A 13,329-nucleotide genomic window follows, 5' to 3' on the forward strand; every position below is an offset into this window, starting at 1 on the left:
GCAACGGCGCACAGCGGCTAGAGCAGCGCAGCACCACCGACCGCAACGTCGGCCAACATGATCAAGTTCGCAGTTCTGCTGGTTCTCGGGGCGCAACTCTGCTTGGCTCAACAGTACCCGAGGTACTTCAAGTTCCCCGTTGGAAAAGGTGAGTGCTGCAGCGTTCGGATGACTCCGTCAGCTGCTATTTGCATAAGGAAGTTACAAATCGGGCGCCGCTAAAGCACTCGCCATCAGTTCAAGACATCTCAGCAATTTGTCGTCTGCTTAGCAATCATGTAACTATAGCAGAATAGTATCACCAAGGTATGATCTGCTATCGACAGTTTAAAATTCTTCGCTTTGCTGTTCTGCAATGTTTATTTGCGTGATGGTTCGCTTTTGTAATCTCAGCAATTCGTCGCCTGCTTCGTAATCATGTACAGCCACTCCACCGAGACACAGCCACGCATTAATGCCTGGCAGTTTGGGACGCAGGGCATGACAGGGCCACCGCTATCGGCCGCACGAGACTTTGGCTATAAATCACGGGACTCCACAAGAGACACGAGATTCCATACGGTCGGCCGCTGTTACGCAGCGATCTTGTGCCACGATATGTTGGTTTACATCACGTGTCGAGGTGGGGGGGTGGCGTTGCGACCGGTGACATGGTCTGACTGTGGCACTGGTCTGCTTGCAGGTGATGAGTGCGAGGACCACCAGATCGGCAAGAGATTCCCGTGGGTGCTGTGTGGAGCAGCCGTAACTCGGGCTGCAAGCAGAGCCACTGCATCAAGGAGAACGGTACTCTCTACATCGACCGCTTCCAGTAAGCGCCCTCAAGCACATCGGCTACGACGAGACAGTCCATCTCAATAGTGTTTGTTCAAGCTGTGTAACAAGTGGAAGAAGGCTTGCAGAGCATGCCTTGTGTTTAGGTATCAGTTTACATTTCAAGCATACTCCAGAAGCGAAATCGGCCCTGGGAGTGGCCTGATGCTCTGAGCGACGAGGATTTTGGTCTTTGAGAGGCAACTGTGGGAAATAACACATAGTTTTTTCTTTCTGCAGGTGCCCCCAGGTGCGGAAGCGGGTGGACTTCCAGAAGCTGAAGGCGGACAACCTGTTCTGCAGAGAGGCCGTGGGAGACCGCAGGAAGGCATTTCCGGACTGCTGTCCCCGCCTTGTGTGTAAACACTACGTTAAGGGCAAGCTGGTCGCTCTCCCTGAGGACAAGTACCCTTTTCTCTGAGCGCAGTTGATGGCGTGCGGTAACATTGAAATAACGACTTGATTGTGATACGATGGTGATAGTTCTAGCTGCCGGAGACAGTCGCAAACCTGATACGTTATAGTTATCAGTAGTTTTTTTCACGAAACAGTAGTTTTGTGGAATGGTACCACCAGTGCCTGTAGCGTAGCTTTGTGGCGCTTTGTTTCGTGAAGAGGTTCTGTGTTAAGTGCATATGTTAACTCATCAAACCACCTGCAATTTAAGCAGTGTTTCCCCAGACATCCATGACATAATGGTTTTAAGCATGTCATGCAGAGTTATATGGCTGTCAGCTCCTAATTACACCTCTGTCGGAAGTGAGATTTGTTTCGAGTCAGAAAACTAGTTGCTAAGAACGAGCGCACTGTCGGCTCTGCATGCGTAATTTTACCCGCTGGACAATGACTTGAAGTGAAGAACATCTGAAAATAAAGTTTCGGTTGGAAGCCTACTGTTTGGAGCCTACTGTCAACCATGAAACACTACCATGGTATGTTTACATGCTACGATCAACGAACAGCAAAATGAAGCAATATTTCCAGCGAGAAAAGCTACGCACGTATAGGTAAAAACGCACACCAGCAAATTATGGCTTTCCAACAAAACTTTGTTATCATAGAAACACATCCTTCCTTGTTGCAATGGCGCCAGTCTTCTTTTAAAAGCCGGTCTGTCAGTTTCCTCCTCGTCACGTTTCTAGATGATCTTGGCTCATCAAGAATTTATATATCAAAATCGAGACACGAGACAAAATATACGTGACAGTAAACACACTGTAACTCAAGCAGCTTTCCGAATCGATGAAAAACCTCAAGCCACCATGCCGTTCACTTGTATTTACGCAACAATTGATTCGTTGCAGGGACTATCGAAAATTTTATTCCGAGTTAGGCCGCGGAGATTTGTAAATGTACACCACTTGCTGAGCGAAAGAGCACTCCTATGGACAAATATTGCATTTCTGTTGCTGCTTTTGAAGGCGTAAGAAAGGACAACTTGAAATACGTTCAGTCTGCGCGCTAGTACAGCGCGGTCCTATCTTTCCCGCATGGCGCCATTCAGGCAAGCCGAAGAGCCATGTTCCTACACATCGCGCTGATTATCCAGGGAATGCTCCTTTAAAGGTGCGTTTGGCGTCATATGAGGACGGCATTCCATTGTTGTTCAGATCTTTTTGGACGCACCCCGGATGGCGTACAGACACCCAAGAATCTTCAGGATGAAAAAGGATGCTGTCAGCGTGTTGGCACAAGTCTGCTTAGTCTCTTGATTTTCAAAACGTGTCAGAAGTATGTTAATTCCGTTTCGAGAGGTGTGATCTATCGAATATACTCAGCATGACGGCAATGTTCTTGAGGTTTTGCCGCTTTGCGGTAGGTGTGGGCAGCATCATGTTGGCTCTTCAATTTCAGCACGTTCACAGAGCCGTAGCGTGAAGCCGTTGATGTCAAGCTGCAATTGTTGCTCATGTATCTATTGCTTTCACTCTTTTAAGATTGCAAATTTTCGACCAGCTTTGTAAGAACTGTCTTTCCGCTTTGTTTGTGTTGACAAGGCCAGCCATAGATCTGAAGGAGCCTGAGCAGTGCTTTAGGATGCCAGTAATGATTAAGAGGCCCCATTCACCGTGACGTCACCTAAGGTATGTCAGGGTCGTGGCATGACTCCCATGCAGTTGATTTCAAAACTCAACTGAAATAGCAATTCGCGCAGAGGGCGGATATCGCAAGCACTTCTCCATGAGTTCTCTTCAAGTGTCTGTCTCCGGGAGTGCCGACCTCCAGCCAGGTCGTCTCCTGAAGAAGCCGCACGTCTGAAGGAGATCTCCGCTGGGAGAACAAGGTCTCATGTCATCTGCATCTACAAAGCAGTCGGTTTTCAAGGGAAAAGGAAGCAGATGACTGCCTGCTAAAGTTCTTATCTCCAATGTTTGCGAACTGTTGAACCCAAAAAGCAGGACCCTAGCAAAAGTTCACTTGACGTCGTGTATCGGGATCATGCAAGCTTGGGTAGCAATGGTTAGTGACAATATACGTCTTAGTGATTCCGGTCTCATGAAAGGGCGTCGGAGCGTTTACGGCGCCGCAGGCAGATATACCGGGATCGTCGGGACATTCATGGTGCCACAAATAGACGTGCTGAAATCGCCAGGACATTTACGGCGCCACGAGAAGATATGCCGAGATCGAGAAAACCACAATGTTCTCCTGCGCCCCTATGTTCCTAAACATGGTGATCTGTGCAGGATAAGTAAGCTCAATCATCTACTGCCTGCTTTGCAGCCAACGTACGTTACAGAGATGTGGAAAAGATTTCAATAGAATTTCGCCAGAGCTCAACCGGTTGCTGTTGCATGATCGCTAATAAAGATTAGCACAAATACCTCCACCCAGTAAGAGGAATATTCTTCGATTTCTGGTGTGACACAAGATGAGCAAATTGACGATCAGCAGACAGTCTTCAGCAGCCAACGGCAGTCGTGAAGGGTCCCCTCGCTGGCGCCGGGCAGGACGGGGAGCACCACCGGGGCGCCGAGTCGTGGCGCCAGAGAGTCTCACCGTGGCCAAGACCGGGCGGGCGGCGAGGAGATTCCCTGTCTGAACAACGCCCCCGGCGGTGGAGTGGGCGCACGCCGCACGCGCGCCCGCACGCCCTCCGCCGCCGCTATATAACCGGCGTGCCAGCGGCGAGAGAGGTACAGACGGCCCGAGCAACGGCGCACAGCCGCCATAGCAGCACAGCACCACAGACCACAACGTCGGCCAGCATGATCAAGTTCGCAGTTCTGCTGGTTCTCGGGGCTGCAGCTCTGCTTGGCTCAACAGTACCCGAGGTTCGTCAAGTTCCCCGTTGGAAAAGGTGAGTGCTGCAGCGTTCGGATGCAGCGTCAGCTGCCTATTTGCATAGGGAAGTTATAAATCGGGCCCCACTAAAGCACACGTCAACAGTTCAAGACATCTCAGCAATTTGTCGTCTGCTTCGTAATCATGTAACTATAGCAGAATAGTATCACCAAGGTATGATCAGCTATCGGCGGCATGATATTCTTCGCTTTGCTGTTCCGCAATGTTGTTGCGTGATGGTTCAGTTTTTGTAACGGACTCCTACCGGGATACAGTAACGCTTCAATGCCGGTCAGTTTGAAACGCAGGGCGTGCATGCGCCACCGCTATTGGCCGCACGAGACTTTGGCTAAAAATCACGGGACTGCACAAGAGGCACGAGATTGCTTACGATCGGCCGCTGTTACGCAGCGATCTTGTGCGACGATCTGTTGGTTTACGTTACGCGTCAAGGTGGGGGTGGCGAGGCGACCGGTGACATGGTCTGACTGTGGCACTGGTCTGCTTTCAGGTGATAAGTGCCAAGACTACCAGATCGGCAAGAGATTCCCCGTGGGTGCTGTGTGGAGCAGCCGTAACTCGGGCTGCAAGCAGAGCCACTGCATCAAGGAGAACGGTACTCTCTACATCGACCGCTTCCGGTGAGCACCCTCAAGCACATCGACTACGACGAGACAGTCCATCTCAATAGTGTTTGTTCGAGCTGTGTAGCAAGCGTTAGAAGGCTTGCAGAGTTTAGTGTTTAGGTGTCAGTTTACATTTCAAGCATACTCCAAAAGCAAAATCGGCCCTGGGAGTGGCTTGATGCTCTGAGCGACTAGGATTTTGGTCTCAGAGAGGCAGCTGTGGGAAATGACACATAATTTTCTTCTTTTTGCAGGTGCCCCCAGGTGGGCAGGCGGGTGGACTTCCAGAAGCTGAAGGCGGACAATCTGTTTTGCAGAGAGGCCGTGGGAGACCGCAGGAAGGCATTTCCAGACTGCTGTCCCCGCCTTGTGTGCAAACACTACGTTAGGGGCAAGCTGGTTGCTCTTCCTGAAGAGAAGTACCCTTTTCTCTGAACGCAGTTGATTGTGTGCGGTAACATTGAAATAACGACTTGATTGTGATAAGATGGTGATAGTTCCACCTGCCCAAGACAGTCGCAGACCTGTTAAGTTATAGCCACGACAAGTTTCTTCACGAAACAGTACTTTTGTGGAACGGTACCACCAGTGCCTGTAGCGCAGCTTTGTGGCGCTTTGTTTTGTTAGCAGCTTCCGTGACAAGTGCATATGTTAACTCACCAAACCATCTGCAATTTAAGCACTGTTCATCCCTGACGTTCATGACATAATGGTTTTGAGCATGCTTATGCAGAGTGTTATGTAGCTGTCATCTCCTGATACACATTTGTCGGAAATACCATTTGCTTCGAGTCACAAAACTACTTGCTAAGAACGAGCGTACTGTCGGCTCTGCAAGCGTGATTTTACCCGCTGGACAATGACTTGAAGTGAAGAAAACCTGAAAATAAAGCTTCCGTTTGAAACCCTATTGTTTGGAGTCTGCTGTGAAGCATGACACATCACTATCGCTATGTTTAGACGCCTTAAACCGCAAAATAAAACAATATTTCCAGCGATAAAGCTCCCAACGTATAGGTAAAGACGTGCAATAGCAAATTAAAGCGTTTGTAACACAATTTTGTTATTATAGAAACATATCCTTCATTTTTGCAAAGGCGGCGGTCTTCCTCCTAAAGTCGTTCTGTCAGTGTTCTCCTTGTCACAGTTCTAGATGCCCTTGGCTCATTAAGCATTTACATATTAAAGGTGAGGTACGGAACGAAATACACGTAAACAGTAAACGCGCTGTAAGTCAATCAAACTCCCCGAGTCCATGAACAAAAAACTCGAGGGACAATGCCGCCCACCTCTATTACGTGACGGTTGTTTCATTGCGGGGACTATCGATAGATTTGATTCCGAGTTAGGCCACGCAGCTGTGAATATTTATCTACACTTGCTGAGCGATAGTGGTGAAAACAACGCTTCTCTTGCTTCTTTTTAATACGCAAGAAAGTAAAGCCTTAAACGCGCCCAGTCTGCACACAAGGACAGTGCGTTCCTGTCTTCCAGGCGAGCCAAAGCGCCCTTTTACTAATTATCGGGCTGACTGTCAAGTAACTGCTCCTTCAGGAGGCTACGCTTGTTGCCACATGTGGAAAACATCCCAACGTTGTTCAGATCTTTTTGGACATTGTAATAATGGAAAGGAGAGTTCGGGAAATAACTTTACCTCGGATGGCGCACAGACACCCAAGAATCTTCAGAATGGAATATAAGGGTTTAACTTGGGTACGGGTCCGCTTATTTTTTTATTGTCAGAATGTGTCAGAAGTGTGTAAATTCCGTTTCGAAATGTACATTTTGTCGAGTGTGATCAGCAAGACGAGAATATGCTTTAGGTCTTGCCGCCTTTCGGTAGGTCCAGGCGGCATCATGCCGGCTTTCCACTTTCAGCACTTTCAGAGAGCCTTAGCGTGGCGTCAGTAGATAACGAACTGCAATTGCTGCTCATGTTTGTGTGGCATTTTGACATTTTAGGGGAGATTTTTTACACTTTCAAATAACCTTTGTAAAATTATCTTTCCGCGCTGTTTGTGTCGGCTAGGCCAGCCATATATCTGAAAGAGCTTGTAAAGTGCTTCAGGATGCCAGAAATAGCTAACAGGCTTCTGTCACCGTGACGTCATTTGTGGCATGTCAGGTCGTGGACCGGCTCCCGTGCAAACTACTTTCAGCAGCTCAGACAAAATAACAGGTCGCACAAAGGTTGCATGACCCAAGTATTTCTCCACTGATTTTTTTCAAGTGTACTTTCTCCGAGAGTGTTGACCTCCAGCCAGGTCGTCTCCCGAGGCATCCGCACGTCTTAAGGAGATCTCCACTGGGAGAAAGGGGTCTTATGTCTCCTGCGCCTACAGAGCAATCGATTTTCAGAGGAAAAGTGAACAAATGACCTCCTTCCGAAGTTCTTACCACAAATGTTTGTGAACTGTTGGGCCTAAAAGAATAGGATCCAAGCAAGCGTTTACTTCAGGACGCCCCTGCGGATCATTCCAAGGCTAATTAGCAGCGGTTAGTAATAATATAAGTCTCACAGAGTCCATTTTCATCAGAGCGACGTCGGTGACCTTTACGGCGCCACGAGTAGATATCCCGAGGTTGTCGGACATTTATGACAAACGCGCGTCAACAGAGAACGCGTTGCTACCCAGTGAAATTTTCCAAGCCCATGAAAACTCAATGGACGACGCCGTGCAGTTTTGTTTACATGACGGTTGATTCATGGCGGGAATAATCGATACCTTTGATCCCAAATGAGACCACGGCGCTGTGTAAGTTTCTCGAGACTTGCAGAGTGATAATGACGAAAATGAATTTCTGTTGTTGCTTTCGAAGCGTTTGTTTTTAAATATGTAAGAAAGTGCAATTCTTAGGCATGAAATGCATCTAAAGTGGTAGCTCCCATGGAACAGATACTTGTGGGCAGGTCAATGACCTTGAAAGGTCCCACGAGGCCTTAGTACCTATTTAACTCAGATCGCTCCCATGTCACACTTTTGCGCTAAATGTGTTGGGAATGCGACTTTGAGTCCAGTCCGCTCAGCACTAGACGCAATGTTGCTCCGGGAACCTGCAATTTTCTAATTTTTCTAAAGCACTGGGACGGATATTTAACTGGGAAGGTCACCAATTTATGGCGAGAGATGCATGAAAGCTCGCCTGGAATGCGTATGCTAACTACCTCCAGGGAAGACGAGTTAATTCAGGCGTGACTTTGCGATTAGGAAAGACGCAGCGAACGGTTCGACGTGGGCATTTTTCCGAGAACCATACGATGTGCGGGCTACTTTGCAATCACGATGCAATAAACTTTGTGGTGAATCAGTGCGCCGATTGCAGTCGGGTGAGATGAGCCATTGCTGTGTAGGTGTCCTGGAATCAGTGCGCCGATTGCAGTCGGGTGAGATGAGCCATTGCTGTGTAGGTGTCCTGGAATCAGAGCGCCGATTGCAGTCGGGTGAGATGAGCCATTGCTGTGTAGGTGTCCTGGAATCAGTGCGCCGATTGCAGTCGGGTGAGATGGGCCATTGCTGTGTAGGTGTCCTGGAAATGGTATTCATAATGCCTGATGCGCATATCATTTTCACATGCTTGTTGGACTTGTGCGGCTCTTTATTGTGACTTCATATAAGCTTGGTACAGCAAACGATGATTTTTGCGTCATGCTGTAGCACTTGAACTCAACCGAAGTCTGCATGATTTCAGAGTCACCTCGAACCACATCCAAATTGTATGCACACGTCTGGTCTTCACACGCCGCAGTACACTTCCCTGGTCTTACAGGTGGCTGCAGGCTGCCCTCTACGCTTCATCGTCTGCACTCTCCATGGACGCGCGGTTTCGGTCGGCGCGTATCAGTGCCCAGCGGCTCGAACCTCACGATTCATCCCTTTGAACAGAGAACACTGAGACGTCTCACGCCATCGCTCTTACAGGTCACGCACGTCCCCAGCGCACGTCACACGTCCGGCTCTCCCACGTCTCGGCGCCGCACGCGAGCCGGTCAGGCGGCATGCACGCCGGTGGGGTAGGCTGCGTAGGAGGCGACTGCCACACATGTTGTCGCCCCGCTTCATGCGCATGAAGCCGGCCTCGCCCCAGGACGTGCCCCAGGAGTTGGCCAGCGTTCAGAAGGCGGTGCCGGACGCCGTGCCGTAGCCCACCAGGAGGACGGCGTGGTCAACCCCCGACGCCGTGCACCGCGGGTCGTCGTAGATGCCGGAGGAGTAGAGCTGCAGCAGGCACGGCTCATGTCAGCGGCGATGGACCTCCACCGCTGCAGGACACCCGAAGGCAGCGGGCAAGGGATGCTTTCTGGACGATGTCAGTGGCCTATCGGGAGTGGGCAGGGGCTTGTTTGCGTGTACGCTTTGTTCGGACAGAGATCCTTTCGTGACGATGGAGCATTTTTGAACTGCGCTCTGGCATGGAGAGACGCAGGCGGTGATGTGGTGTGGAACCGTGTTGATGCCATCGATGTCTGCGCTATGACCTGGACAGACGCAGGCGGTGATGTGGCGTGGAGCAGTGTTGATGCCATCGAGGTCTGTGCTGTGACATGGAGAGACCCAGGCGGTGATGTGGTATGAAACAGTGTTGATGCCATCGAGATCTGTCGTCACCACCGTGACTTGCGCCTCTCAAGGATCCAAGCCTCGGTATGTGCATACGCTCGGGACACCCACCAGGCCGGCCTTGGGGCCAACTCATGGCTCCGGCTGGAGCTGCCGCTGCACACCCTCCCCAGTTGAAGGGGCTTTACGTGCCTTCCGGATGAGGCGCTGAATGAGGTACGTGCCTTCCGGATGAGGCAGGGCAGACGATTGACAGGACAGCCGTCTTTCAGGGCCGACACCCTTCCTCACTTCGGAAAATTTCACTGCACATTCCGTACGTGTTGGTCCTGCACATTCCCTTTCAACTTCGGAAAATTTGCGCCCAGGAAAATAAGCCCAGGCGCTGTATGGCGAGGCACGGATCAGATTACGTTCGGTTTCCCAACGCCGTGGAGGTTCAGCCTGTTCTGTGACTGTGACTAACTGCGTGTTACTGTGCTCTTTCACAAATTAAAGAATTGAGCACGTGATGGGTTAGATTCTTGGGTGTAAAGCGTCGGCCGAAATATCACGTGGACCTGACACTGATGTCCTAAGGCTTTCACACATTTACTTGAGGTATCCGGTAGTAGTCCGTATGTGTGGTAGAGCCCGGCATCGGTAAGGACATACGACCGACGCAGCAAATCTGTGGCAGACGCTTTCTCGGTGACCACGGTCAGTCAAAGCCTTTCCATCGCGGTGCGCACACGATCTAAATTGACACCGGCAAAATACCGACGTGATCTCACACCCACACACAGCGAAACCAACTGCTGCACAGAAGACCCACGTCGTCATGCTTTCCTCCGATCTCGCACCCCCAAACAACTGCTGCACAGCTGGCCCAAACAACTGCTACACAGAGGACCCACGTGACCACGCCCTCCTCCGATCTCGCACCCCCAAATAACTGCTGCACAGCTGACCCAAACCAACTGCTACACAGAGGACCCATGTGACCACGCCCTCCTCCGGTCTCGCCGCCCCCTCCCCGCCTGGAAACACCTACCACGCTGGGACTGAAGCCCACCTGGAACGAGATGAGTCCGGCGTTGATGAGGACGGCGACCGGGTTCTGAAGGAGGCCGGCGGCCAGGCCGACCTCGTCACCGCTCGTCACCTGGTGCACCTGATCCAAGGCGGCGGCGGCCGGCACGTTCTGCCGACACGTGCCCTGACCGCCGGTGGTCGGGTAGTCGGCCTCGGACGCCAGACCGTGCTCGTGCACGTACTCGAGCGCGCCGGCCATCGACGGCGGCGACACACAGTCGAGCAGGTTCTGACGGCTGAGCGAGACCAGCTGACCGCCGCTGATCACCAGGCCGCTCTCCACGGCTGACACGGGCGGGATCGTCCAGCCGCCCGACATGCCCTGGTCCCTGATGTGGATCGGCACGCCGTGTTGCCGCCAGTCGAACTGGTCCGGCGCGGTCCGGTGAGGTCCGCCCGGTCCGCCGGTCCCGCGCAGGCCAGCCGGCCCCGCGGTGGCGGAGCCGTTCGCTGGCAGTGGCGCTGCCGTCTGCGGAGATGGCGGTGCGAGCCCTCAGCGCTGGTAGGGAAAGCGAAGGCGTGGGACACCTGCAGGTGTCGTGGAAGCATGACCAGGCCGTGAGTTTTTACTACCGGTGATGTAATCGCGAAAATTTGGGATGAACTCGGAACACGGAAGAGTTCTGCCCGGCCAATGAATGTTCAAACATTGAAGTATATTGCTTTGGTTGTGAGTTCTGCTGGGGCGTTGAACAATAATTGACACGATTGTGCTCAACCTCTCACAGCATTTGCAATTATTTCGTTCCGGAAATCGATTTAGAGGCACCATTTTTTGGCTGTGAGTCGCTAACATTATTTGAAAAAGCAAGACCAAACACATCTTGGTAAACAGTCACTTGCTAGACGCTGAACAATAACACTAATGGAAATGCGGTAAACTCCAATTGAGAACATAGCTTCATTAGAACTAAAATAACATATATTTTGATTAACTGCATTCAAAACCGTTTAATCAACTGCTGGGCACCCTTTAAGGTCAGATACCGTCACAACAGGCGCCCCGACATGATATTAACCTGGCATCACCCGTCGGCACCCGTCGACAAACGCGTCACCACAGCATCAGCTGCGCCATTCCTCACCGGAAGGAGCACCTGCCGGCCGAACTCCTCGCTGGTCAGATCGGCGAACTGGTTCACCGCCAGACGATACGAGCTCCTGCCAGCGTCAAACTGGGCGTTGTGGCGGCTGATGATCTCCAGGTTGCGCTCGAACACCTGCCTGCGCAGCTGCTCCTGCGCCGTCGAATACACCCTGCCGAACTGCAGCTTGAACGCCTCCCAGTCGCCGGCTGCGGCGCCGCCGGGGGTCGCCAGCCAGCCCGCCGTCGCCAGGAGCAGCAGAGACCAGCTGAAATACAGGCAGCTGGCGAGAGGGCTGCCTCCACGCTGTGTGAGGCCACACCGAGTCGCCGCAGAGTGGGCCGGGTTAAGTTGTTCGGAGAGTTTTAAGTGTATTAGTTATAAACACCGGGTTGGTAATAATGTAAGCCACGCTACAAGAATCACTTGTTCTCGAATGTCCAACGGCCATGCAAATGGTCTGCTGTATTCGAGGTCTGCTGGGTAATGTCGCTGGACGAGGGCTCAGATGATGTAGATCACCTGATTGCAATCTAGTCGATGTCTGATATATTTTCGGGGCAACTACCTTGTAATTGCAAGGCCTTTCGTAGATCACATATCATTAAGATGATAGGTCAATACCGTTTCACAAGGTGCAAAAACAACAATGTATAACAATAGTTCACACGGCTATGTGGGACACAGTTTGTCGTGTTTAGCCTTGCGCGATAAAACCTATGCAGTAGTGAACTGGATTTTCTTGCACAATGTATACTCGCAAGTAAGCCGACATTACTCGGGATTTTGCAAAACACCGGTGACTCGGTCACTTACGGTTGCATCATCGCTGATCTGTTCGCGGCACAGAGTGGGCAGCTTAGCGTGGAATGCCGGCAGTCTCTGCAGTGACCTCGTCACCGGCTGACGGCCTCCACACAGTCGGTAACACTGCTGGTAGCGGAGAGCTTATCCGCTCAGCCAAGTGCGCGAGCAGGACGTACATACACTGATGAGGGCCGCGCCGCCTGTCTGTATTCCCATCTTATCTACACTCGCTGGCGCCGGTCCCGCCGACCAGCCGTCCGTTCCCGCCCTTGCAGCGCTGCTGATGTGGTGACGGCATGGGCCGAGCTGAGCTTCTCTGCCCGTGCTGGGGAGCGCTGCTGATGTGGCGACGGCATGGCCGAGATGAGCTTCTCTGCCCGTGCTGAGCAGCGCTGCTGATGTGGCGACGACATGTGCCGATCTGAGCTTTTCTGCCCGTACTGGGGAGCGCTGCTGATGTGGCGACGGCGTGAGCCGAGCTGAGCTTCTCTGCCCGTGCTGGGGAGCGCTACTGATGCAGCGACGGCATGGGCCGAGCTGAGCTTCTCTGCCCGTGCTGGGGAGCGCTACTGATGCAGCGACAACATGTCTATTGACCCGGGCTGACGTATTGGGCAGGGCCATTGTGGCGGTGATGGTGTGGGCTGAACCGAGATGACCTGCTCAACGTCGTTGAGTTGGTGACCGCATGGGCTGGCACAAACTGGACAATGCCTGTTCCGAGCAGTACTGCTGACGTGATGACCATGTAGGCCGATGCAAACTGGACAGTGCCTGTCCCAGGCAGCACCGCTGAGGTATGGAATGAGAGTTGTCCAAACCAGTGCTATGTTGGAGTGATTTTGTTAGTTCTTACCTAATAGGATTGACGGTGAGACGGTGAAGCTTTGTACGAGCACATAAATGCGCATTTAAACGTAAAACTCCCACTCAATGCGATTGACGGCGAGACGGCGAAGCTTTGTACCAACACATAAAGATGCCTTTAAACACAAAAGTCCTACTCAATGCGATTGACGGCGAGACGGGGAAACTTTGTCCGAACATGTAAGTAAGCATCTAAACACAAAACTGGACAAG

At 51.8% G+C, this 13,329-nt stretch overlaps 2 protein-coding genes across 2 annotated transcripts; one reads left to right on the plus strand and one right to left on the minus strand.

The window, feature by feature from the left end:
* On the plus strand, positions 1–5,159 carry LOC119107418 (venom peptide HsVx1-like). Its single transcript, XM_037230854.1, has 3 exons — positions 1–148; positions 4,610–4,739; positions 4,979–5,159. The coding sequence occupies exons 1-3, from the start codon at positions 58–60 to the stop codon at positions 5,157–5,159; spliced, it is 402 nt and encodes a 133-aa protein (XP_037086749.1). The 5' UTR covers positions 1–57.
* A 3,677-nt stretch (positions 5,160–8,836) lies between these two features.
* On the minus strand, positions 8,837–10,676 carry LOC119107419 (cysteine proteinase 5). The gene is made up of 2 exons (XM_037230855.1): positions 10,338–10,676; positions 8,837–8,941 (listed from the first exon to the last, which is right to left on the minus strand). Exons 1-2 carry the CDS (start codon positions 10,674–10,676, stop codon positions 8,837–8,839), a joined length of 444 nt encoding a protein of 147 aa, XP_037086750.1.
* Between the last annotated feature and the right edge of the window lie 2,653 nt (positions 10,677–13,329).

The sequence above is a fragment of the Pollicipes pollicipes genome, unplaced genomic scaffold, assembly GCF_011947565.3.
Source record: "Pollicipes pollicipes isolate AB1234 unplaced genomic scaffold, Ppol_2.1 Scaffold_6686;HRSCAF=7923_pilon_pilon_pilon, whole genome shotgun sequence".
Classification (NCBI taxonomy): domain Eukaryota; kingdom Metazoa; phylum Arthropoda; class Thecostraca; order Pollicipedomorpha; family Pollicipedidae; genus Pollicipes; species Pollicipes pollicipes.